General features: G+C 43.9%; 1 protein-coding gene across 3 annotated transcripts; it reads right to left on the bottom strand.

Moving 5' to 3' along the window:
* Window positions 1-528: 528 nt before the first annotated feature.
* Window positions 529-23,338, bottom strand: LOC133116818 (zinc finger protein Helios-like). Of its 3 annotated transcripts, none has more exons than XM_061226792.1 (8): window positions 23,197-23,338; window positions 17,309-17,358; window positions 11,001-11,093; window positions 8,657-8,842; window positions 7,505-7,678; window positions 5,726-5,863; window positions 5,346-5,477; window positions 529-3,185 (listed from the first exon to the last, which is right to left on the bottom strand). In XM_061226792.1, exons 1-8 carry the CDS (start codon window positions 23,199-23,201, stop codon window positions 2,494-2,496), a joined length of 1,470 nt encoding a protein of 489 aa, XP_061082776.1. In that variant the 5' UTR covers window positions 23,202-23,338; the 3' UTR covers window positions 529-2,493. The 3 variants fall into 3 exon arrangements, with proteins under 3 accessions (XP_061082776.1, XP_061082777.1, XP_061082778.1); XM_061226793.1 differs by lacking the exon at window positions 23,197-23,338 and adding an exon at window positions 22,072-22,525; XM_061226794.1 differs by lacking the exon at window positions 23,197-23,338 and adding an exon at window positions 22,077-22,525.
* Window positions 23,339-27,819: the final 4,481 nt, after the last annotated feature.

Below are 27,819 nucleotides of genomic sequence, written 5' to 3'. Positions count from 1 at the left end.
ACATCACCTCAGCTTTGTCTTCAGCCATTCACCCCTTTTCAACCACTGCCTCTACATCCCCCCCCCCTTCCTCTCTCTCAGTCACTGTGGCATGAAAAATGCTGAAGCTTAGTAAGCATCGTGTGTGAGCTTTCTCGCTGCGGTCCTCTCTGCAGATAGCCCCCTGGCGCCTGGCCACCATTTCATTTCTCCTAATAGAAAGTGCGTCCATTTTCTCCTTGAAATGGCGACAGTTTTATGATTATCTGAATGAATCCTGTTAGCAACTAGCACCAGTGAGAGTCAGGAAGTACAGGAGAAGGAGTGACCTTTGACCTCTGAACAGGAGGGTAGGTCCAAAGTGGTTCTGTGAATTACAATTTTCACAACTTTTACATTCAGAGTAAAACATTAAATATATATATATATATATATATATATATATATATATATATATATATATATATAATATAATTTCCTGTATTACTCTCATTATTTTCTTAGGATATGCATGTGTTTCAGCAAAATAATAAATACAATACCCTACAATACCCGGCATCTCACCATTTATTTGAACATTTAAAGCCATTTGACAGTTAAAGCAATTTGACAGTTAATAACAAAATATATAAAGTCATTCAAGTATTCTCAAAAATGCTTCATTTCTTTTTCAGAATCCAAATCCTTCTGGATCCTGCCCATATGAATACAAAGTCTACTGGGTAATAAAATAACTGTTTTATGTCACATACACTCAATGAGCAATTTATTTGGTATTTATTAGACTTATCTTCTAGACATATTAAGACTTCTGCTGCTGTAGCTTATCCAGTTAGAGGTTTGAGGCGTTGTGTGTTCAGAGATGCTCTTCTGCAAACCACTGTTTTAATGCGTGGTTATTTGAATTACTGTCACCTTTCTGTCAGCTCTGACCAGTCTGGCCCTTCTCCTCTCATCTCTCACTAACAAAGCATTTCTGCCCACAGAACTGCTGCTCACTGGATGTTTTAGTTTTTTCGCACCATTCTCGGCAAACTCTAGAGACTGTTGAGTGTGAAAACCCAAGGAGATCAGCAGTCTCTGAGACTCAAACCACCCTGTCTGGCACCAACAATCATTCCACGGTCAAAGTTACTTCAATCACACTTTTTAACCATTCTGACAGTTGGTCAGAAACCAACTGAACCTCTTTTATGCATTTAGTTGCTGCCATGTGATTGGCTGATTAAATATTTGTATTAACAAGCTGGTGTACAGGTATACCTAACAAAGTGCTCACTGAGTGTATATTTTGCTCATATTTATAAAAAAAGAAAAGAAAGAGATAGAGAGAAAACAACACGTTAATTAAATAGGATTGATCTTGGTGCATTTCACCAGGTCATTTCCCTAAACTCAATTTTGTAACAGTCCAAAAGCAACCTTAACAATAAGTAGCTAGGGCACTTTACAGTGTGTGCGTGCTTTTGTACCATTTTTTACTATTTACAAGGCACAGTGTGTGAGACATGCCTCAGGTATTCAGTAGCAGTCTTCATCGTGCGCTAATAGAGAATCTAAAGAGGTCAATTCCAAGACCAATTAAGGACACGTTTCCTGTTCAGTCACCAGCAGTCTGTAACAGGAAGGGCACCTCTGGTATCTGATGCTGGGGTGGCACAGAGAGAACAGCAGGTCTTCCGACTGTGGCAAGGGTGTGGGTCTTAAAATGACTCAACTGCTGATTTTCATTAGCCGCACTCCATCCAACCCTAGCTTGCCTCACGTTCTCATTAGACCAGTCTCAAGTAAAAAAAAAAAAAAGTATGTGTTTTTCCATAGACAAGTCAGTCTTATAGTAATGCTCATTCCACATTACAGAGTCTTCATCTCCATACCATAAGACTGTTTCAGGTCCTAATAGCCTATTTCACAGCCTGTGATTTTGCCTAGTTAAATGAAACAGAAGGACTAATATTTCTTTGGAGACATTAGCCCTATAATGTTTTAATATGAACCCTAGGATAAAACATACAGCATTCCCACAGGAGGGTGGAACTGTAGCAGCCGAAGTGGGCCAAGCACACAAGTGAGTGGTATAAAAAACTGACACAGCAGAGCATTATTAGCATGTATGCTAAATGGGAATCAGCACGTAATGTAGTCCCTTTACATGTCTGAGGCTTTTGGAGTAAGCAAAGAACTTAGGTAGATAAATTAAGAAAGAAAGGCTGGATTTTGATGAGAGGAAGGGCAGGGGTATCAGAAAGACTTCATTAACGTTCACATTCGACTGGCTTCAGGCACACCGGGTCGAGGACGCTGTTGTGGACGGAGGGAAACTAGACTTCACTTATTGACGCAAACCTCCATCGCGCCCCCAACGCTTTAATGCCTTCCAACGATTAAGCAGAATAGGAATGTGTTGAACCCAGGCCTCCATATGCAGGTCCAGATGCGCGTACAGGTGGACCTCTGGACGGCCTGGTTCGAGCGAGACTCCCCCCCTGAGCGCAGTCTGGCTGCCGGCGCCCCCTACTGGAAGGTGTGCTCCCCGCGGACGATGTGGGAGGAGAACTCGTAGCGGTCCTGGCTGCGGTGGCCGCAGATGTTGCACTCGAACGGGTCCCTGTAGCCGTGGCAGCCCATGTGGATGGTGTACATGACGTGGTCCAGGTAGAGCAGGTGGCAGTGGTGGCAGCGGAAGGTGCGGAGCTGCCTGCCCTCGCGGCTGAACACGCGCAAGCACTCGCGGGTCAGCTTCTGATCCTCGGCCTCCGCCGCCTCCTTCTGGCGCCGGGGGGGGCTGGACCCGGGCCAGGGGGCGTGGTTGGGGCGCTGCCCCGCCCTCCCGGGGGGGCTGGCGCGCTCGGAGCCGGCGGAACCCGGGCGGCTGTTGCCGGGCGACTCGCCGTGGCGCGCCGGGTGGTTTTTGGGACGGACCAGGGAGAGGGGGCCGTTGGAGGTGGGGGGCAGCTCCGGGGGAGGGGGCGGCGGGAGCGGGGCGTCGCGGGGCCCCAGGCTGTAGTTTTGGGGGAAGAGGGGGTTCATCAAGGTCAAGGCCGGGTGGTGGAGGAGGGGGCGCAAGGGGTCGGAGCCCAGGTAAGAGACGCCGCTGCTGATGGTTGGGTCCATTATCTGGGCCTGCAGGAGGTCCGCCTCTTTCTCATACTTCAGGGCCATGTCATATGGCTGCTCAGGGTACCCATAACGCATCAGCTTCTCCCCTGCAGAGAGGACGCACGAAGATATGAAAGTCAGTATTCAAAATTTTACACAGGACCCCACCCCGAAACAGCAGCCAAGGGTATAATTCTGGACAAAACCATAATCCTCACATAATGGCATAATTGCATGTTTACAGCAAAGAGTTCGCAAAGCAAACACAAAATGAGGGGCAGAAGATTACATTTACAATAATCCACCAAGCACACAACATGGCAATCACCATTACTCACAAGTGATAGGTATGAGGAGGAACCAGAGACAAGCTCCTTTGAATCTCCTTTCCCTTGATTTCTCACTCTCCCTTTTCCAGTGTTTGGCTCACACAGCTGCTATTCTGTTATTATCCAGTAGATTTTGATTGATATCATAGCTGGATCAGCTTGAACTGATTGCACAGTAGCCATGCTGCATCATCACCGGTAAGAAATTGAGTTTCCCTATTATCGTACTGGATTCACGCTTTTTTCCTAGAATTTCCAATGAACAATTTGTAGGTTTTCGGTTTATTAATGCTTATTTGGTATTGAAACATTTTAAAAACAACATCCTGGACAAATATAAAATATATTATTGATAATGACATGCTGCACTGTACATAAACTATTGTTTATTTCAAATTCTCCTACTTACTAAGCCACTACAATGTGATAGGAAGTTACCATTAATGTAATGTTGTGACTGGTCACTGGTAAACGTAAATCTCGCATTTGGGATCAAGTATTTAAAAAATGTATGAAACCCCACCATATATTATTTATAATAATAATAACATGCATTTTGCCAAGACCAACCTGGATAAGAATACATACTATTCAGACATCTGTTAAATTTAATGTCCTTTTGCAAATTGCAGTTAATTAAATATTAAAAGATAACTAAGGTAATTTGATCACCAGACTTTAGCAGAAAACCCCATAGTTTTGGGAGCCTTTTGGGAGCACAAACAAAACGATATTTAAGGAATCCATGCGAAACTACAAAGCTGACATTTTCATTTATTTCGTGTTGTCAAGGTGAATTTTTCCCGAAATGTTCAGTAAACCCTGAAAGAGGCCGCGGGGCGGTCGTGACGCAGGTGATGTGTTTGGAGTCGAGAGTAAATAGTGTTTGGAGGACGTCTGTGGCAGTGGAAAGCCCCACTCGAGCACAGCGGCCACAGGAGTGCAAATTTTAACCCCTGAAAAACGTGGATGCGGTGAGCTGTTTTTCTCTCCTCTCAGAAAAACTGAAGACAAAAGTGACAGGTGTGCCAAACCACAAAGTGAAAAACAGGTCTTCTCCTCCAGTCTCCTCAGCCTTTCTTCTCAACTTATCTCTCGCTCTCTCTCTCTCTCTCTCTCCCCCCCTTTTGAAACATTATCTAATGAATCACATGCCAATTTGAGCAAGAAAAATTATCTTTCACACAAAAAAAAAAAAAACTCATCATGTAACTTTCAATGAAAATGTAACATGTGATTTTCTGTGCCAAAACCTTCCGCAGTTTACCATTCTGATAATGAAAGGACTTCCAAAAAGCAGATGTGATTTCATTTCCAAAAAATGTATCTGCAATTCTGCACTTTCCACAAGTCAAAGAATGACATCATATGAATTCCATTTTCGTTTACATAAATGTAGCTCACATGAACACTGTACGACTCATACATTGTGGAAAATGAGTATATTCATAGAAACTTTATTTCTTGTTATGTAATTTCACATATGTCATTTCTTGTAATTTCACACCCACTTTTCAACACTGGACATACAGTATGTACCTGTCCAAATAGATTTGTTAATTTAACTTTTCATTTGGTTCATATACTATATTATCTGGATCTCGAAGACCAGGCTATTGTAAAATTATCAACTCCTTAGCCTCTTACCTATCATATTAGTACCACACTTGCAACTCAGTAACTCTGCCTCTAATGATCACCCTCAAATACGTAACTTTGCCACTTAGCCTTCGCCACTCTTTGAAAAGAAGCCACATTAAAACTTAAGTTTTACCATCAAATCCTGCAATTACGCTGAACTCTCAAACGGAGCCCCAAAAAGTCACCCTTATAAACCTGTCCATCAAACGACAAAGCCCTTTCAAAACGCTTTTCAAAACTCATCCCCAAAACCTGAGATTCCCCCCGAACCCTGAAAACGGCGCCCGCCGGACCTACCCACAAACTTCTGAGGCGTGGTGCTCTTCCTCTTCCCCACGTTGGCCTGCAGCCTCTCGATCACCGGCGGCCGGTCGAAGGGCGCGATGGACACGGCGTCCATCAGGGGCTGCTGCTCCTTCAGAGGCTCTTCTGCCGTGCGGAGGGAGAGACGGAGGGGGCCGTGAACACCAGCACGTTTAGACAGGCTAATGAGCATGGGTGGACCCTCCTCATACAGGGAAGCCATTTTGGTAGGGAAGTTGTTGGTACTGTTATTGTGAGTTAACAGTGAGTCGCTACTGTTATATGTTTTGAAGTCAAACCGAATAGAATTAGACTTGAGGATTTAGTCTTTTACATTTTCAACGAGACCCAATGATTAGCTACTGCATACACACCTTGGTATTGTCCAGAATTGGGGGCGGAGTTCGCGTTGACCCTCTGCATGTAACTATGGCAACGTTCCTTGTGCTCCTCCAGTGACGCACGCTGTTTGTAGCTCCGCCCACATAGGTTGCATTTGTGCGGTTTACCCACTGTGGAAAAGAAACATTAAAATGAAACCTTTGCACATTAAAAACCTGTGAATAACCCCTATGTGCCAATTCGATTCAAGCCCCCGTGCGGTTTCATTCATTACAATCATACCTGAGCCTTTCAAAGAAGCGGCCTACTCTGGTGATTCATAACACGAGTGGGTCGCAGACAATGGTAGGAAGACAGGGGAACGGGGGAAGCAACAGTGGGACTGAAGCCCCCTTCAACCAGCCTGGAACGGCCCGGTGAGGATACACACCGGATCTGGGCTAGACTGAGAAACAGTGGGCGTCACGCACGCTCTGACTTCATCTGTACGCGCGCCGGAAAACCTGATACAGTCAGGAGTGGGACGCTTACTACAACCGCAGTGAAGACACCTACAGGTGATACCTGCCTCTGGAGCTGACACAGATACCCAGCAACGCGGCGGCACGGTGACTGAATGACAGCGTCATGGATAAACAGCTGAACAGAGCATGTCAATATAAAAAATATGTATCTTTAATTTCTTCTTTCCTGGTAGTGGGGTCTTTTACCTTACTCGATGTATACTTTATATAATTATTATTCTTTCCAGCAGATAGGCTTCTTTTCCTTTCTCTTTTTTTATCTGTCACTGTTCCCGCAGCTGGTATTTTGGTTAAAGGTATTATTAGTATTACAGTCTGACATGGTTCGCGCTAGGCTAGTCATCACTTGTTGTTTCTTGGAAAAATGGAATGGTGTTATATTTCCATGTCTAAATTAATGAATCCAAAAATGATCAGGTGCACTCATTCTCACGGATGATAACTCCAAAACATGGTTTGTTGAAATAATACTGGTTTGAAAAGTAACAGGAAACTAAAAGAACAGAGAACTTCCTTTCCTTTCATATCTACATGCAACATGATATAAGCTTATTAAAACATTCCACTCCAAATATAGTTCACGTTGTCAAAAACATACCACAAGACCATTTCCATCTTTCATAATCAACTCGACTTCATAAATGACATAATTTAGTGTTTGAAACCTGGATACACCTGTTGCTAGGCACAACACTGCAACAGAAAGCAGAGAAAGGGACAGAGACAGAAAGAGACACTGGGGTACATTCTTATGCAAAACTTGATAACTTCTGTCATTGTAGGAAAGCCTGTTTGGAGCCTTCGATTCTTTTGAGAAAGAGGGTGGAGGGTGGGGTAATGAACAGAGAATGGGAAAAGGAGAGGAGAGAGAAAGAGGGAGACAATAAAAGGGGGTGGGAAAGAGCAGGGTAAGAGAGAGGGAGAAATGGAAGATGGCAAATAGGAAAAAACGGGAGAGGAAATGGGAGAAAAGGCAGAATGAGAGAAGAAGAGAATGGCAGGCCAGAGATGGAGAGAATAAAAGAGGATTCATGGGGCAGGTCACTTTCCCAGCATTCCCAGCTCTGACGTGACTTCCTGACATTCCCATTGGATGCGGATCCTGTCCAATGACATTGGAGGTGAGACAGGCAAAGAACCAGCCAGTAGGTGGAGGAACCTGCGTCTCTCCCTTTTGCTCTTTGACGAAGTGGGACAGTCAGCCAATCCCAGCCCAGCAGTGCGGAGCAGGAGTCTGGAGGGGTTTGGGGGAAAGGGGGCGGAGCGGCAGTGGGGAGGACGGCCTACCCGAGTGTGTGCGCAGGTGTCCGGTCAGGGCGTCCCGCCTGCGGCAGGCGTAGCTGCAGAAGGGGCACTTGAAGGGCTTCTCTCCGGAGTGCAGCTTCACGTGTCTCAGCAGATTGCCCTTCTGGGTGAACGACACGCCGCACTGGGAGCAGTGGAAGGGCCTCTCGTCCCCAGCTGAGAAAGAGATAGCAGTGTGCAGTTTAGGGGTCCTGCCCAAAACCCACTATGACCCACGAAAAGGGTTCTGTTATACAGGTATTCACCACTCAGCAATGTGCACAGAACAGAGCCTACATATAGCCTACCAGGATTTGCGCACATGCACACACACACACACACACACGCTTTCTGGAAAGAGCCTTCGCCACTCATTACTAAGACTTTTTTCGGGCTGTTACAAAATCGGTTTCAGTGAAATTACCTGACAGTCACAGTCATCAACACTATGAGAAACTAAACACAGAGTTTACACTTGCTTCATTCCACATTCATTTCAACTTCAGGGGAACTTTTTTTTCCCTCTGTTTGAGCTCTCAGAAAACAAGAACACCAATATCATCCAATCACCAGCAGTCTTTGAAGGTTTGCCGTTTGGAAAAGTGAAATATGATCCTTCCGCATGGATTAATTGTCTCGTCTTTTTTGGGGCAGGGTAACAGGTTGTGGAGGATTCCAGGGATATTTTCCTTAAGAAAGTTTCTAGGGCTTAAGCCATTGTGTTCTGCGGAACAGCAACACTTCTGTCCCCACCCATTAACAACAGGCAAGAGGGGAAAAACAAGAATGGAATTCATACCAACAATAATTGTTGTATTGAATGAACGTACATATAATGCGAGATCAGTTCCTTAGAATGTACACTCATGCATACCAATCTAAACAAAGAGAACTTGATTTTAGTAGGGACTACATTTATGGAAATTAGTTTCATCAAAGCAATCAAGCCAATCATGAAGTCCAAGTAAATGTTGAAGTGAACATATACTGTCAGTGACTCACTAAAATGAACCAGCCCTACTGTTTCACTGTGGAGAGCAGACCTAATTGAGTCCTTTGGGTCTGTGACTGGTAGCTCATTGTGGCACCACCTATAATTGGGCGCGTGAAGCTTCACGTGCCCATCACTACGAGACGTACTGTAGCCCAAGTTACCATTGGGTAGCCGAGTCCCAGCGTCACACGACCCTACTGTCCGCGACTCTCCATCTGGTACGTTGTTGGGGCCGTCAGTCATCGGCTCCTCCAATCCAGACGCTTCCTCCTCGTTTTGACCCGCCTCCTCCAAGCCATTCTTCTCCCCCTCCTCTTCTGTGCCTTCCTCTTGCTTGATCATAGGCTCTGTTAGAAGACCGCAGACACCAGGTAAAGATATGGTCCACAAATTTATAACAGAAGGGTGACACCTACTCATTATTCTTGTACACCTTCCTGTGCATCGAGAGCCATCGTGCCTTTCAGAGACAGAGGAGCTAGAACTGCATCACCTTCACTTACATTCTAGACATTGAAAAGTGGAGACAATATGACTGTTAAAATACAGTGAACACAATAAGCAACTTTTCATTGATTAGTATTCAATTGCACAGTAAATGGCCGTGAATCTGCATGGCAAAAAACCCCATCTTAAAGGGACCTAGTTATGGTTCATATCAGACGGATATGTTTAGTGATGCAGTAGCTACTAAACAGTAGAAACACATGGAACCAAGTCTAAACTGAGACATATAAGGGTTTTTATTTGCTGTGGAGCTATTGAGAGCAGTATAAATATATTTTTAAATGAGTATAAATTAGAAACACCACCATATTACCAAAGACATGTCTGTAATGTGTACTGTCTGTGGAGTGTGGCATCCTGGTGCTCTCCATGCATGAGATATGGCCAGCCCAGAGTAACGGAGGAAGCAGTAAGATCCAATTCTGGGTTTGAAAGTGAGGACTTCACCGTGGCAGCCATTTTCTCAAAGTGAGGTCTTCTCTCTGCGGCAGCCATTTTCCAGAGGCCCACGTGATATCATCACTTAACCACCACTTCAGCACAATATGGGTCAGGGCTGATTTGGTGAAGGCACTCACCAAAGTAACCCCCAAATACTGGGCCCTGCAGTCTATTTAAAGGCACGCCAGTTTCAATGGGTCTCTGTGTCTACCACACATGCACTAAAGTACCCTCTGTGTGTTTGTGTTTGTGTATGTGTGTGTGTGTTGGCTTTGAGGGCCAGATTTGAACCCTGCTCTAGGACAATATATAGGACACAAAGAACAAAAACTTTTTAACAAGTTGATGGAAGACCTGTATTTAGATGGATAGATACCAGGCAGTTCTACACTCACAACCTTATGATGCCTCTGTTGCCTCTTTGATAAGACATGACAGCGTTTTGAAAAATACCTTCCCAGATAATTCATGGCACTTTCGCAAGCTTGCTCATGGTTGCGATGAAGCTGATAAAGTATGTCGGCAAGAATGTGCCCAGATAGCCAGGGTTACTGCAAGCCACCGGAGCCCTACTTCTAAACAGCCAGTATGACGAAGCACACGAGGACAGGTCACCAAAGGCCGTCGACTATCAGTGAGAATCCACACAACCCCCGGCCCTCCCTCTCTCTGCCCCCAACAAGATATGGAGAGCTTCTGTTTTTTCTTCAGTGACATGCACTACGCTACACGACTGTCTGCAAGCTCTGCGTCAACTGGGAAAGAGATCAAATATGAGATTCATTCAAATGATTCATTCAAATAATTCAAACTATTACTTCACTCAAAATTCACGAAAAAAAAAACCTAAGAACTTTGTGTGAAATGCCAGATAATTGACTTGTGCTGTTAGTTCCCTTGAAAAGTGAGTGAATTCAGGCACAATTGCAGTGGCTCATTGAGACACAGAGAGTAGAGTAGGAAGGTTTAATTATTGGAATTATTTTAATATCTTGGGGGCCATGGAATATTTTAAGTTGATCCTTCATTTTTCAAATTAAAAAATGCCATATTTGATAATGTTTCACATTGGCAGCTTCGTAGCAATATCAACCAATACAATTGCTGACCACCACAAGGCAGTCTTCTTTCTCCAAAATAAGCTATTGCTGGATCATGAAAATGAATATGAAACACTCAATGTGCTTATAGTACTACACCTCCAAGCAAACCTTGCTGCTTTGTTTGGAACTCTGGAGTACTAGCTGTTGTGATTACCAGTCACCATGGATGTCACTAAGTCCACCAAATGGGAACAAGGAAGAGAAAGGACACAGGAAGACTTTCTAGTTTTGTTAACCCTGAAGGCATGTCAGTATAGTTTCAGTTAGTAATCCCTGAATGTGTATGGTTGCTCTCTTGTGCTACTCTGACTGCCATTACATGGAAACTGCATTAAGAAAAAAAAAAAATCCAGACCAAATTATACTACGGCAATGAAAGCCTATCTGATTGGTCAGTTTATAAGTGCTGTTGATGTAGCCTAATGAAAACATGTGTTGGAGGACAGAAACATACCATCGGGTGAGTCGTGTTGCCTGGCGGGCACGGTCACTGACAGGTCCACTAGCAATCTGGCATGCTCCTCGGTGGGAGAGCAAGGGCCATTACCTAGGAGACAGACATCACAGTTAAACCACTATTATAAACGGCATTCATAGAAGCTGCTTTCTGCAGCCAGTGTTAGGATCAGTAAAGGGATTGATTTATATGAAAAGGAAAAGGAAGAGGTGGACAAATCCACTCCAGAGTCCAGTTGTCCGGCACTGCCATTTTTCTGTACTGGACTACCAGTAAATAAACTTGTTCCTGGATGATCCAGAAAATCGTATTGGCAAAAATACTGTTGACTATCAGTTGATTTTCCCTTGAAGTCGCTGGGAATTCCCAAATAATCAAAGCCCTGAACTGAAGAGGAAAATACTAGAACCCAATATCATAAAGCAAATCATTCAAATTATTCAGATTAACTCCAGAGAAACAGCTCTCCCCGAATTCACAAAAATGCAAGCACAGCCAGAATGAGCACCCATGCCTAAGCCTGCCATGAAAATGCTTCCCTATACGATTATGCAAACTTCCCCAGCGAAAAAGAAGAGGAAAAAAATGCATTGTCCGTAAATGTCTCTCTTTTTCCGCTACAATACATGAAAATAAAAGATGTAGTAAGTTGAGAACATTGTTTTCTGTCTTCCAGTACTTACCTGAGCGACCAAAAAGTGGAGGACTACCAAATGATTTATGATATTCACCCATGAAAGGGAAGCAATCCAACATTCACTGTCCTTATGTTCCAGAAAGCCTCATGCTTAGTGCATACATCCTGGCAAACTTGAATTGCTTTTCACAATCCACTTTCATTCTGGCTATTTACAGGCACAGTTCAGGAGGGCTCCTCTTGCTTAAGGGTGTAACAGCACCTGGCACTAAGCCCTGTCTCCAAGTCTGATTCCCCAAATCCTGCAAAACCAGCCCCTGTAAACCCAATGTGTGTGTGTGTGTGTACATATAGATTCACATGATGTCATGGAGTCAATTGCAGCAGCTCAGTCCCACAAGCCTCTGCTTACAAAGGAGCCAAATAGCACGTCACCACATGATGATTTGATTCTTTAAATAGCCGTTTTAATATTATTTGCTGTCTCTAATGTTCTTTGCAGAACGTATTATATTATGTAACATAATGTGTGTTAAATCGAACTTGTGTCTTTCAAAAACTGTAATGGTGTTTTAGATTATTCAGGTTCACTCAGATTCAGGTTAATGAGTAATGTTAATTGTTACAACATTGTTATGTATACAGAGCAAGTCAGGTAGAGATAGATGAAAAGGGCAGAGGGATAATTCTTACAATTTGCAGTTTGCATGTCTGACAGATGCCCACTCACTTACTCACTTACACTAACTGCAAGACCAGAAAAGGTCAGGCTTGCATGCAGGTGTGCTTGTGCCTGGAAGACAATGCTAATGCCTTGTCCTCAAGCAGAGATTGTCTTAAAGTGCTTCAAAAAAAAAAAAAAAAAAAAAAGAAAAACAGAAACAGTGCACTTAGCCGTGGACATGGGCGTGCGCTGACACATACATTGTGACACGCGGTCACTGGCGGGGCGAAGCAGGCACGGCGCGGAGGCTAAGGAGCGAGGAGCAGCGCGGTGTGGGAACGAGCCCTAATCAGCCTCGGCATGTCGGGAACGTCGGCTCACCCTCAGGAGGGATCTGGTTTTTCCTGTCGGGCGGACAGGTCTCCGAACCGTCCCTTCTTCCTCCTCCGCCCTGGCTCGCAGCTCCACTCACCCCTTACACCCCCCAAAAAGCAATCCGAAACTGGTAACCGTGCAAGGCCCGGAGCCTGTAGCACGTCCCGCTACGCTAAATGAATCACGTTACTTTGCTTTACATTAATTGCAATGCATTTAAGTAGACTGCGACACATTAAGGTCTGTGTTGACTTCATACGACTGGTTGTGGATGAGGCAGACGCCTTCACACTGCTGACTTTTCACAGGTTAGGTGCTATTTATATGGCTGGGTATTTACCGAAGAAACCAGGGTAAGTGCCTCGCTCAAGGGTAAAGTAGTACATTAATTAAAGTAACGAGTAGGCTTTAGATTCAAATGTGTCCTTCGCTTAGATGTCATTAGCACATAAACCCAGTTCTCTGATGATGTTGGGAGGAACATTTCAATTTGAAGCAGTCAGAAAAAAAATCTGATTTTCATAAAGCCTGACACTATTGTTTCTTTTTTTAAAACAGTCGAGTGAAAACTTTCCACTCTTTGCTTGATTCATTTGATTTGAACACGCCTACACACAGGGTGCACATTCGAGCTTCAGTTGGACAGCACCGTTCAGACTGAACTTCAGATGCAAGCAGCTCGGCGCCTCTGTCAGTTTGACCACCATCAGTTTTGCTGCGGAAAGAGGTGTCAGGGCCAACTTCGGCTCTGCTTGTCACACCACCGCCAATGCCCGCGTCAAATGTTCCACGGCGACTTACCCGATTATCACGCAGAGACGCGCTACACACATATAATGTATGTGTTACAGAAGAGCCTGCGTAACTGTCCAACTACCCATTACCCCGTTTTCTCTAAGAGTGGCTGGCCTTTGGCCTCACTGTTAGAAGAAATACATTTCCCAGAAGCCCGTGCTTACAATTCAAGCAATTAGTATATACAGTATTTTGAGTTGCTATTTCACAGTGGACATTTTCCCAAAGGAAATTGGACTAAAGCTTTTGAGATGATGTGGTGAAACCCTGGAAAGTTATCCCCAGAACAGTTGACCAGCAAAACAAACTATTTGGGATTTTTTCTGTATCCGTATATCCATGCACTTCTTTCCATCGTGAAGCCTAAAATGAATAAAAATGCCTGTCTGACTTAGCAGTCATACACACAATTTCTTGGGGGTAATTATCAGCCCCTGATGATGAGTCCACGTAGAGTGACATTGAGATTCTAATCCAAGAACAGATGCGAAAGGAGCAACGACTGATAACATAGCCTCACTGGTGACCAGGCAGGAGTGTGCGAGTCAGAGCTTAAGGGTTACTCACTCAATAGACGTTCAGACCCAAAGAGGGCAGGAGGACCTAAACATCCCGAACCCACACAATTTAGTCTAACAACCGAACCAAATCTGGATATTGCGGCGAAAAAATGTGCTGAGCTGTGCTGAGTTGGATATCTTGTTGTGATACTGAATATCTGTGCTTGCTGTGTGGCTGTGGGCCAGAGTGAGGTCTACAGCCACAGTTCGGCATAAAAATCTACTTGATTTAGATCACATCACTCACGTCCACACACAGAAGTGTACGCACACACACGTCCACACATACGCACACACACACACACATATGCGCAAGAATACACACATGGCTCTCCGCAGAAGGAATTGCATATCTTTTTTCTCCGAAAAGCAGAACTCCACCCTCCCTACCAATCAGGTTTCCCCACAGGGCTGCCTCTGTGGGGTGCCAGATAGTTTCCCTCATCAGCAGTCGAGTCATTGTGGAGGCATCCGGATGTTGACAGATACTCCACCAGATACATATTTGGATTTTCTTTGTATTGCCAGCTAGATAACCAGCTCCACAGGATAATTAACCCTGAATATCTGACTACCACTGAAACTGAGGCATTCAAGTCCTCCAATTCCAATCTCATGAGTATGGTGAAGGAATGGCTTTGAGAACAATACCCGTGGCAAAAGATATTCTGTCCTTGGGCTCACCTCTTCAACAATGTTCACAGACTATAGAGCACCTGAAACTCCATCACAAACTGGAACGTCTGGGAGTCAGAGGCAGAGAAGACGAAGGGAGGGAGCAGGGGGTGAGAGAGGCAGGCATAGGAGCCCCTGAAAGGCAGGCCCAGCAGAGAGAGGCAGGCGGCGGGGCCCCTGAAAGGCAGGGCCAGCACAGAGAGGCAGGTAGAGGAGCCCCTGAAAGGCAGGGCCAGCACAGAGGCAGGCGGCGGGGCCCCTGAAAGGCAGGCCCAGCAGAGAGAGGCAGGCGGCAGGGCCCCTGAAAGGCAGGGCCAGCACAGAGAGGCAGGCGGTGGGGCCCCTGAAAGGCAGGGCCAGCACAGAGAGGCAGGTAGAGGAGCCCCTGAAGGGCAGGGCCAGCACAGAGAAGCAGGGCCCCTGAAAGGCAGGGCCAGCAGAGAGAGGCAGGTAGAGGAGCCCCTGAAAGGCAGGGCCAGCACAGAGGCAGGCGGCAGGGCCCCTGAAGGGCAGGGCCAGCACAGAGAAGCAGGGCCCCTGAAAGGCAGGGCCAGCAGAGAGAGGCAGGTAGAGGAGCCCCTGAAAGGCAGGGCCAGCACAGAGGCAGGCGGCAGGGCCCCTGAAAGGCAGGGCCAGCACAGAGAGGAGGCAGTCGAGGGACCCCACTAAAGGCAGGGCCAGCAGAGAGAGGAGGCAGCCGAAGGACCCCACTAAAGGCAGGGCCAGCAGAGAGAAGCAGGGCCCCTGAAAGGCAGGGCCAGCAGAGAGAGGAGGCAGTCGAAGGACCCCACTAAAGGCAGGGCCAGCAGAGAGAAGCAGGGCCCCTGAAAGGCAGGGCCAGCAGAGAGAGGAGGCAGCCGAAGGACCCCACTAAAGGCAGGGCCAGCAGAGAGAGGAGGCAGCCGAAGGACCCCACTAAAGGCAGGGCCAGCACGGCAGGCAGCGGGGCAGGGTGAAGCCCTCCGTGCCCGGCGCGCCTGAGAGGATGTGGTGCAGCGCCCGCGTTTAAAACAGGAACATATCTTTAGGTCAAATCCCACAGCCATCAGAGCTGACGCTTCCGCCGTCAGGAGGGCACTCTGCATGCGTCTGTTACTCACATCAACAGCTCTGGACGTTTTATTTATTTTACACGGACCCTTAATAATATTACATAAATCAATGGAAAAGGGAGGAGTGGTTCGTATTTGACAGCGGACTGGCAGCACAGCAGGAAGACAGGCAGGCAGGCGAGCAAACGCACCTACGGTCTGCGACTATTGCATAATATTCAGTTAACTTCGAGTGCAATGTGTTCGCACCGTACAAAGCCAAGGAAATCCTGACATGATCTACCCATGATAAAAATTTGCAAACGTGAACACGCTGAACCATACAGGACATAATTCATTCTAACTGAACAGAAGACTGCAGACAGAGCCATGAGGACCATTTTATTCCTAACAATGGACTGCACTGTAATAACATCAGTTACATAGGCATTATGTTATTGTCATGTTGTTATATTACTGCTCCACCAATCCTAAGCAAAGTAATATATATAGTTATATGCTGCTAATTAGTCCTTGGGTAATGAGGGCAGTACATCAAATTAACTGTAATAATTAAATAAGTTTCTTCCTGACTGGCTGACACCTGTTCTCATTGGAGTGACACCCCCTATGGCCCCAAGCCAAACTCAGACCATGGTAATGCTAACCATGTCCAGCAACCCAGCAGAGGAGGAACAGCATTGCCCAGGAAGAGCAACGGTTCTCCAGTCAGCAGACTTCTCTTTGCCTAGCCAAGCAAGACGAAATGCTTTGCTCCAGTGGCTTCCAAACCTTCTGCGCCTACCAACCACAAAATAAGCAAATACATTTCTCTGTGACCCACCTCTTATTAAAACGCAGACTACCATGTGGAATTCAGTTCCATATCGAAGTAACTATGTGCACGCTATAACTAAAAACGTTGCACGCAGCAGCTGCAGTGTTTAGTTTCGACTGGTGTGAATATCAACTGAAAACGTCAGGTATGCATTAAGTTTTTTTTGTATTGTTTTAAAATGTTCATCTCGCAACTCCCCTCCCATCCCACAACCCACTCGTGGGCCCCGACCACATAGGCCTAGTCATTCAGAGACCCGCAGAGTGCCTGCCCAAACAGCACAAGCTGCACAATCCCACAGTGCAAAGAGCGGCAGCTGGCCACACGCGTTTCAAAGGGCGTGTAGGCAAACTAAAAAAAAAAAAAAAAAAAAAAACCTTTCTAGTTCCTCATTCTTAGAGTATTTTAAGTTCTCTCTTTCAGACGAGGTTCAGAGGTATCCCTCGTTTGTGAGTGATACATCGGTCTGAAAATTCACTGAAAAAGATTAACAGTCTGATCTCTAGTCCACGCCGCGCGTCGCTGTTACACGTTCCGCCTCCTTACCGTTTGGAGCCATTGCTAATCCAGACCCCGAGCCATGAGAGAGCACGGGGTGTGACACATTTCGTACCTGGAGGCAAAGCACACCCGTGTCGTGGCCAGCACAGTCTACTATCTCACTGAGCCTAGTTTCGGTTTCGGTGCCAGCGAATAGTGCTAATGAGAAAATGATTAAACTTCAACTTACTGGCAGGACCGGCATCTGCGGCCTCCATCTCCATATTCAGAGGTGTTGGGCTGTGGGATTCAAAGAAAAGAGCTGATTAGTATAGAGAAGTATGAATCTTATATTCCAAAGTGGGGCGGGCGATTATCAACAAACCACATCCCGTACCCTTGGATATTCGCGGCTTTCCGCGCCCTCCTGACCCGGTTATCGTAATGCAGTTTTAGCGCAATCCTGACCCGATTACCAGGAACTGAGAGACGCTTGGCTTGCACAGCCCTCAGTTTCTGACTGCGCCTATGCCCTGAATTAAGTCTCCATGGTGACTGTGGTACCTCTGACAGTGAGAGGCAGACGCACATTGCAGGAACAAGTCTGGACTGTATCAAGTGCTGCTGTTTTCCATCCGGTGACTGCCAACCTGGCACTTCAGGGCAGCCTCATGTGATAAGGCCGTAGTAGACCTTTTATAGCCGTTTAAACCAAAGAACAATGACAACGGACCTTTCCGGCGCAATACTTCGCAGAAATGACGGAGACAGCTGAACTTCAAATATTTTTATGAAAACGTGAACTGCAAATATTTTAATGAAAATGTGAACCGCAAATATTTTAATGAAAAGGATATTATAAAGTGCGAACAAAAACCCATAGATTGCACTACGCACAAGAACCATTTAAAAAAGTCTTCAGTTCTTAAAATATAATGATTTTTGTAAAGATTTGGCTGAAGGTTTAACTCCTGTGTTTTAAGGGGCAGTCCTGATGGTTCAGTTGCTAAAACAGCGGTGTATTTCACCGAAACTAGACGAGGGTGAAGTTTACGCTAAGCATTTGATCTTCAAGAGTGCATACTCTCCCATGAGGAGTCACATGAGGATGACATCGAAACCATGATGACATTTAAAAAGGGCGAACTATTACCACAGCGTTTGATGAATCGCACAGTGTATGTGTGCATGTATGTATGTATGTATGCGTGAACATGTGTATGCGTGCACATCTAGTACTGAAACACAAAATATTTCAAAGTCTTATCAAAATCTGGTATTTATTATTATAATATTTACAATTAGGCATTTCTCATATGCTTTTTCCAGAACAACTTTGTGATTTTAACACAAAATAAACAGTGCAAAAGTGAGTATTTGGTGAATATAGAGCTTTTCTACAGTCGATTGCTTATATCTCCTCCCTTGTTTTAGCATTGCAGCAATAGCCTCCTTCCCAATACTCCCATCAGTGGTACCCTCCAGAACCCATCTCTCATTGGCTATGCAAGATTTTGATTAATAAACTTTGTGTCCAGTTCAATTCCAGCATCTATTAATGGTAAGGTAATCACCAAACCCTCCACTGGGTCTAGATGGCTTGAGGCACATCAGCCGAAGGACTTGAATCTGGAACCTAAAACATAACCACTGTCTGATGCTTACTCCTCTACACCAATTGTACAAAAAGAAAACTAGTGACTTTGAAAAAATCTACCTCTTTCCAACTTCTCAACACTAGCCTAGAGCTAGTTTTATTTTATTTTTGCTTTACAAGATTGATAAGATGTTCTGGTCCTGACATTGTAAATACACGAATGTAGCAAAGCCAGGAATTTGCTTCTCAGTACAGCGGACCGTGGAAGAGGGGTGCGGGGGGCTGTGGCAGTCAAACTAATGAACAATGGTGTCTCGGTGGTGCAGCCTGTAGAGCACTAACCGCATGCTCATTGTGAGCCGCGACGTCGGCGGTTTGAATCCGACCGCCTGACAATTGGTTGCATGTCTTTCCCTCTCTCTCGCCCCCATTCTTCCTGTCTCTCTATACTATATTGTCCAATAAAGCTGAAAAAGGCCTAAAAAAATATCTTGAAAAAATTAATGGACAAATGTGGCCGCAAACTCAGGACTTAGGACTATGGACCAGGACCACTTGAGAAAACAAGCAAAGCAACCAAAGGCTCCACTACTTGAATAAAATATGTCACTCCTTAAATTTGTTGATCTGAATAAATTCTTAATCCTTAATTCAAAAGCCACATCCCGTGTGCTCAGGGTCAGTTTTATTGGACATAGACTAAGTCTAGTCCTGGACGAATTTGTATGTGTATGTTGATGAATCGATTCATATCTTAACTGCTTAACTACGGGCGGCCTGTAGTGTATTGGTTAAGGTAAATGACTGGGGCATGCAAGGTCGGTGGTTCTAATAAGATCCGCACAGCCGTTGGGCCCTTGAGCAAGGCCCTTAACCCTGCATTGCTCCAGGGGAGGATTGTCTCCTGCATAATCAACTGAACGTTGCTCTGGATAAGAGCGTCTGCCAAATGCCAATAATGTAATGTAATGTAATGTAATATGTGAAACTGGCCCTAAAGTTTAAAACTGTAGTCTTTTTTAAGAGGAGAGGGGAAACCAAGTTCCAAAACCCAAACAACACTTGTGTCCTCTGGTCACAAATAACTTCCTCCTTTTAATCACAAACTGCTAATTTAATTTGACTTGGTGTTAGTATCAGCAAATTTACTGATCTTCTTTCTTGTTAAAGTATATCCAATTTAAAGCTATTTCGGAACCTCAGCCACTGAGAGATTCAGAGCAGGTGACTTGCAGGTTGTGGCCATGGTTACCGTCCCTGCAGAAATTATTTAGACTCATTTTCCACACAAAGCCAAGCTCAAATGTGATTTTCTCTTTTACAAAAGCTGGAAATGTCTATTGAAGTCAGACAAACTAAAACTGCATTACGCAACACCTTTCTTTAAAAAAAAAAAACCAAACAAAAGGATGGTTAAAATGTTATATATGGGATAGTCTCGCAAGTTCCAGTTTTTCAGGTAAAACATCTTTTCCCCATCTGAAACTCAAAGTTATACAGTTAAGTAGATTTTACGCCTAAGTGTTCCTCGGGAGACAAAACAGATCAAGGTTTTGTCAGATATGATCTCTTCTCCAATTTGATACGGTCACGTTCTGAAGACACGCAGCTACGTGATGCTGGCGATCTTTAACCAGTCCGGGTCCTTAAAGATGAGCAATCTCCATCGTCTCAGTGTAGCACCAATATTGGACACATTAATTAACATTATAATTGCAAATGTGTGTTCCTACAACATGTCAGAAATAATAAATCTTTTAATTAATTTTACATGTGGACTGCCTGAAAGCAAACAGTCTATATGTAGACAAGCAGTGTAATAACTATTGTAAATATTTACATCCAAACAGCCAATATGAAAACAGGTACATTAATCATTTGCAGTGAAAAAATTTAGAAATCTGAAAAAAAAAAAAAAAGATAAATTCCAAACATCCTGAAAGCTGTGCTGCCTTGAACTGGATAGAGACTGTTATTAACACATGTAGCTGGATTGCTTCGATTTCTGACGGATTGGTGCTGAATGTGAAAGGGGGAAAGCCAAATGAAACATCCTATCTGCTCATTCAGAAATGAGAAAGTATCAGGTCGAAACACCCGCCAATTCTGCACACATACTGTACGGAGGGTCATGGAGCCCCAGTGGAGCTCCAGGGCATTTACTCAGGTCAGCACTGCACCCACACGCCGGCCAAGAAGATGGGAAAAACCATTAGTTCCATGTTGCGTGAGGGACACGCCATTGAGAATCACAAATAGGGAAAGTCTGTTCGCCACTGCTTCCACGTTGTAGCTTTCATAACATCTCAAGGGATACGTTAATCACTATTCCTTCATCTGAATTTAGTTACAGAGAGATATATAGACAATTTACTATTCAGTAAATAGGAACATAACATCAGATTCAGACTGATATAAATCTATATATATATATATATATATATATATATATATATATATATATATATATATATATATATAGGCAGTGTATTTTCAAATTTTATCAGTTTTAACCTGTACATTTTTTTGATACTTACACAAAATCCTTCTGTCGAACAACTACCTCTGTCGTTCTGTCGCAATAAATAAGAACCATTATGTATTGATACTGTGGTACACACATTGTAAATATACAAGTCTTATATAAGTTTGGGAGGCAAACATTCCACCAAATAATGGCTTATACAATGCTTGTACAATGATTTAAAATAATATTGTATTCAGCGCGAAGGCCAATATTTCATTTTAGTCCATACATGAAGTTTCAAGTGCCGTTAATGATAATGACGATTGGTTTTCAGAGATTAATTTAAAAAAACTACAGAAATAAACAGCGATATAGTCGGTCCACGTTGAATAATCTTGAAGTACACAAGCAGCGGAAGAGCCAAGACCAGAGAAGATGACAGGTCAGCCGCCAAGACAGGCAGAGGGGCCAGGCAAGTTTCACAAATACTTGCTGCCCCACACGTGTTGCTCCATACCAGCACACGGCACTTGTGTGCGTGTGTGTAAGAATGCTACACAAATTATAGCACTATTCTAAAACCAGGTCGCTTCCAACCGTCTATCTAACAGATTATCATTACTATAGCATACATTTTCAGTCGAATATGACAAGCCTTTTCAGTATCCAAATGTAAATTAATTAAACAAACAGGGTTATTCACTGCCGTGTTTCAAAATATATTGACCCTCCCGTTCACACAGTATCTGCTGTTGCCAGGGACACATAAACAGCCTTCAGTTCTCTTATTCCTGACTTATTTTCTAACAGTTATAGAAGTGTGCATTTTCCAGTAATTGTGGAAGTCTGCGTTATTTTGCAATATTTAGTTTTTACGAGACGTACAACTTAAGTGTAATAAATCTCTCAATAAACAACACAAAATAAAGTAATTAATGTATGGATTTACCTTACTTCGTTTCTCCCGAAAGGTGCTTATCCACGCGCCGCAACAGCAACGGAAATTTTTAGATATTGTGAGAGGCCCCTTCAAGATATGTGTTCCAAAACCAAATGCACGGTGAATATAGTACTTCATACGTTTTTTCCTTCAATTGTTTTGTGTTGCTATGAGCGCACGAACCGATGTGCTATGCGTCATTGTTAAAGATTGCTCGTTCCTCTAATTTAGCGCTACCTTGTTTTAAAAAAAAATGCTGAAGGAACTGGGAGTTACTTGGCATACGGGTTTCACACTAGAAATAACAGGAAACGAGTTTGTTCCTCAACCTAAAGTGTGCGCTAGTTAACTAAAAGGCGCATCGAGTGGTGTGCACATTAGTTGGGTTACTTCCTCTGAACAAATTTAGTAGCCTAGTATCAACTTTTCCACTTCACACACGACCCCCTGCACCTGTTGCGCGGCGCTCACTCCTTCTGCATTTGCAATGCACACGTGACATAACCTGGCACATACGGTTTCGCATACAGTATGCCGATTGGAGAGATAGAGAGGGGTTAAACCATTTTTAAACATTTCAGACCAAAGATTTGGCAACAACCCATTAGCGGATATCTGCGTATTCGGCTACGTCTTTAATGTGTCGCCTTGAAAAAAATAATGTCACCGCTGGTTTCATTGCGGAGGTGATTCATCTTGCCGATTCTTATGGTCTAAGAAAAAGGCTACTGTAAAATGGAAATGCACTGGAACAAATGCCACAGCAGTCATACATTGGTGCTTGTCTAATACATACATTTGGTGCGTGTCTAATACCACGGATTACGACAAGAAGCTACACGTTTTTTGTGTGGCACGCCACGTGAACCTGCATGATGACTAGCCTACTAGTTAGACGAATAGTCTACTTGCTTCTGCAACAAGTGATTGAATTACCGTTTCGTTTTCGTCGTGTCCACGAACGTAGGCAAAATTAGTTTAGTTCACCAGACAGTCGTCTCTGCGGAATATTTGACAGACACCTCATGCAGAATTATCTTTCTGCAGTTTATCGCGGTGTATATGATGACAGGTTATTTTTTTACTTTAGTATTCGAATGTTGTGTATGCATTTGCCTGTTTTGCCGCTTTTACCTCATCAGGGCCGGAGATGCAACGATTCCATCGCCTACGCTTTAATGCTCGAGTCCCCTATATTTCCACTTTGAAGGATGGGGTACATCTCTGTAAGGTCGACGAACAGACCGGAGCAAGAGAATCCCTCACTTAGCGTACTGCTTCCTTGTCTGGGAACACGGTCTCAGACGGGAGAAACGGATGCTCTCAGCGCGAGCGTCCGTCATGTAGCTACTGTAGGCTATTCGGTAATTGACTGCAGGACTTCATAGGCGCTGAGCTGCTCTTGAAAATATTAACTCTGTCACTGTACAAATATGTGGATTATGGATTGGTATAGCTGGAGTTCATGTAGCAGTGTTGTTAATTATGATGATGGAAATACAGGCGTATGGTGCACTGCACTAGTCTAGTTTCCAGGTAAAACCAAAAATAACTTTAACAGAAAAAAAGTTAGTCAATTAGGCTATGTTCATTAAATTTAAACACATAACGAATGATATATGACAGAAATTCACAATAGCCTACATATTAACTTGCCTGTGACTTCCAAATGCCATTTACTTCCATTCTGTTCAACTAAAATTCGAGGCGTTTTCAGTGCAACCGCAGTCATCAACCAAATAGCTGTCAATCACACGGCCTCTTCTTCCTAACGACATGACAGGAACCCACAGGTTACAACTGATCATCAGCAATGGATGGGTGTCTCCTGTGCACAGAAGGATGTAAAATATCCAGGGGGGTCACTGACAAGGAGCTATGCATACGCCAGAGCTTCAATCTGGCATGAGTGGCTTTATGGGGGAAGCTATAATGTAAGACAGTAGGATTATTATATAGATATGTTTAAACAGCCACATTCAAATGTAAATAATCAAAACTTAATTACTGACCTGTTCCTGAGGAATTTCTCTTGATAGCTTTGCATGTACAGTATTTATCTGGCTCCCACTTGTGGCTATCATGCAAAATGACATTCAGAACAAACAAGTGCAGTTTTGTCCCTGGTGGCTTTCCATAATAGGCCACAGTGAACTTGTTAGACCCCTTTATAGCACATAGATGTGTTTTGACCTTTACAGCTTGGAAAGTTTGGTCACCAGCAAGTTTAAGCTGCAGTAGAATGAGGGTTGTGGAGATGACAGAAGTCACTATTTTTTGCTGTGGTGTTCATCTGAAGGTATCACATCTTCAAGACATATGGGAAACTAGAGAATGACATATTACCACAGCATATTACTGGAAACAGGGCGGCCTGTAGCATTGGGTTTAAGGTAAATGACTGGGACACGCAAGGTCGGTGGTCGGTGATTCTAATCTCTCGGTGATTCGGATCTTAGCCACAATAAGATCCGCACAGCCATTGGGCCCTTGAGCAAGGCCCTTAACCCTGCATTGCTCCAGGGGAAGATTGTCTCCTGCTTAGTCTAATCAACTGTAAGTCGCTCTGGATAAGAGTGTCTGCCAAATGCCAATAATGTAATGTCAACAATGAAACAAGTAATGAAACAAGTGATTAAACTAAGACTAATTGCCTTAATGGTAAATAATAATTCCTTGCATTTATATAGTGCTTTTCTTATACTCAAAGGGCTTTATAGTGATGAGCGGGGGAAACTTGCCTCAACCACCACCAACAACAATTATAACATATAACGAGAGAGAATAATTATCTAGCCATATTTGTTTTGCTATTTACTTGTATGTAAAATAGGAAAAAAAACGGACAATTTGGGGCTGCATGTTAAATGCATACTCATGAGTGGGCCAATCAGCAAGGGCTATCAAATGCACAGAACGCATACATGGACATATAAAATAAAATAAGAAAAAAAAATAAGAGATTCACCTTGCTATGTTCACACTAATGGGTTATTCACACTGAAGGCAGCTATGACTTGCCTCTCAGTTTACAATGTACAGGAGAGCTGTGGCTACAGTCACACAATGCACCAATGCATGTCAACGCACGTGTCAGAATGCTTGTCAATTCACACTATTAACTTTCTTCATTAGGCCTAGTGAAATAGGCGACCGGCCAATCACAGTGGACAGTCAATTTGCAAGATATGTGTCTGTTTAAATGCATATTCTTATAATATATTCCTTTTTTATGAAAAAACTATAGCACTGATCTTTGTCCCTTACTGTTATTGGAAGTGACTAAGCCTGATATTAATCATGCAACTGAATCATCACCCATAATTCATAACTCAAAACTACTATAGTACAGCTTGCTAGAAGGTCATCTGTAGATATGAATTAATGTATATTCATCGAATGCCTTCCACTTTCTCTCAGTGATGACAAACCCCAAACTTGCCCTCACTGAACCCTGAATGGCTTTTTGTGCTTGTGTGTGGTTTTCTGCAGTACTTCCCAACTCTCTTCTGCCTTCACGGTCTGTTCTCAGATTGTTTATGGCGTACTCGCTTCTGTTCGCAAGTGTACACCTGTCTGCTTATCCTGCGCTCCTGACGTCCTGCGCCGAGGGTTATTTTCACACCCTTTCTGCTTATCTGTCTGTCTGCTTATCTACCACAGCTGAAGGATGCGCGACGTGGGCAGCAGAAGACGAACCCGCTGAAGCCTTACTTAACGAGTAAGCAGACACGGCTGACACATATAAATCCCCTGAGTACCCACCGCCCTCACTACTGCTCCTGCTCCACCTTCTTCTGTGACTGCAGTCTTCCGGTTGGCCAGGTTGCTCAATTTGTCCTTTCCTCCCCCTTTCTTTCCTTAAGCAGGACAGGGGAACGGTGGCAGAAGCCTCATTGAGTCGCGCAGCAGTCACTTCAGAAAGAGAAAGGGCGGTGGGATGCTGCTTCTGATTATTCAGAAGGGGCCATTAACATTAACAGTTTTATATCTGCATCTGTCTGCAAAAGGCAGAAACTGGGTAAGGACTAACTGCCATCCGTTTTCCATGTGCTGATTTGGTTTGCCCTCTTTACATTCAATAAAAAAATCTTCACTGCCTCTGATGTGCCCCTCCGGCAACGCCTACCCCTGCAATGTGACTGAGCAGTAAAGATACAATTCTCCAGCCATCCAATTCACTGCCATCCACCCAGCAGTCTTCCTGTGTCAATCAGGCCCTGTTCCAACATTCTCTCTTAGATGGTTTCACAAAGCATGACCTACAGGTGAAACATTACTGGTTGAAAACTTACATACTCGTTAAATGGAATCGGAACTGACTAATGTGGCCGTGAGTGGAGTGATGGGATCATTCATTTTATTTATTTCTCTTTGATGGGGTTTTCACTTTCATTGTTAAAGATGAACTGTTTTTCATGCTGTCTGATAATATAGCAGCAGTCAAGGACCACACATACTGTTCCTTTGTGTACCCCCTGGCGGTCAATCCTCATTTTGTCACCATTCAGTGTGGCAGCTCCTGTCCCAAAGCCAGTATTGCCAACTGTTAAAAAGCATCACTAAAACATACAGTCCCCTCCAAAAGTATTGGAACAGCACGGCCAATTTCTTTGTTTTTTGCAATACACTGAATACATTTGGGGTTGAGATAAAAATATGAACACAAGACAAGAGTTCAGAATTTCAGCTATTATTTCTCGGTATTTACACCTAGCTGTGTTAAACTACTTAGAACACAGCACCTTTGGTATTAGACCACCCGATTTTTAGGTGAGCATTGGAACAGAGCGTATTTAGGTAAATGTAAGTAAATAACACTTAATATATGGTAGCATATCTGCAATAACTGCATCAAGCCTGTGACCCAATGACATCATCGAACTGTTGCATTCTTTTGTGATGCTTTTCCAGGCTTTTACTCTTTCAGTTATTGTTTTTTTTGTTTGTTTTTTTTTGGGGGGGGCTTCAATCTCCTCTTCAGGAGGTGAAATGCATGCTCAATTTGATTAAGGTCTGGTGATTGATTTGGCCAGTCTAAAATCTTACGCAGTTCCTCCCAATTTGTTTGGTGCATTTCTCATGCCAGTCGGCAGACAGAATGTTTTTGAAGACTTCAGAATTAATCCAACTGCTACCATCATGAATTATATCATCCATAAAGATTAGTGAGCCCACTCCTGAAGCAGCCAGGCAAGCCCAAGCCATGACACGTCCTCCACTGTGCTTCACTGATGAGCTTGTATGTTTTGGATCATGAGAAAATCCCGTCTTTCTCCACATTTTAGCCTTTCCATCACTTTGGTAGAGGTTAATCTCGGCCTCATCAGTCCATAAAACTTTGTTCCAGAACTTTTGTGGCTCCTCTCTGTACTTCTTTGCAAATTGCAATCTCGCCTTCCGATTCTGATTACTGATGAGTGGTTTGAATCTTGTGGTATAGCCTCTATATTGCTTCGCTATAAGTCTACTTCAGACAGTTGATTGAGATAACTTCGCCCCTGCCCTTTGGAGATGTTGGTGATGCCACTGACTGATGTTTTGGGCTTTTTTCTTCACAGCTCTCACAATGTTTCTGTCGTCAACTGCTGTTGTGCTCCTTGGTCGACCTGATTGATGTCTGTTGCTCAGTACGCCAGTGGTTTCTTTCTTTTTCAGGACATTCCAAATTGTTGTACAAGTTATCCCCACTGCTTGTGCAATGGATTCCCCCTCTTTTCTAAGCATCGAAATGGCTTGCCTTTCACTCAAAGACAG

The sequence above is a fragment of the Conger conger genome, chromosome 17 (assembly GCF_963514075.1).
Source record: "Conger conger chromosome 17, fConCon1.1, whole genome shotgun sequence".
In the NCBI taxonomy this organism is placed as follows: domain Eukaryota; kingdom Metazoa; phylum Chordata; class Actinopteri; order Anguilliformes; family Congridae; genus Conger; species Conger conger.
This window is presented reverse-complemented; position numbering and strand designations above follow the sequence as displayed.

Bases quoted from the DNA above. Each gene is read 5' to 3' on its own strand.
- LOC133116818 (XM_061226792.1), bottom strand. The intron at 11,094-17,308 runs GTAAGTTGAAGT...TCTGTCTCCTAG, and splicing joins CGCAGATGCCGGTCCTGCCA to GTAATGGCCCTTGCTCTCCC. The intron at 5,864-7,504 runs GTAGGCCGTCCT...TCTTTTCCACAG, and splicing joins ACACCTGCGCACACACTCGG to TGGGTAAACCGCACAAATGC.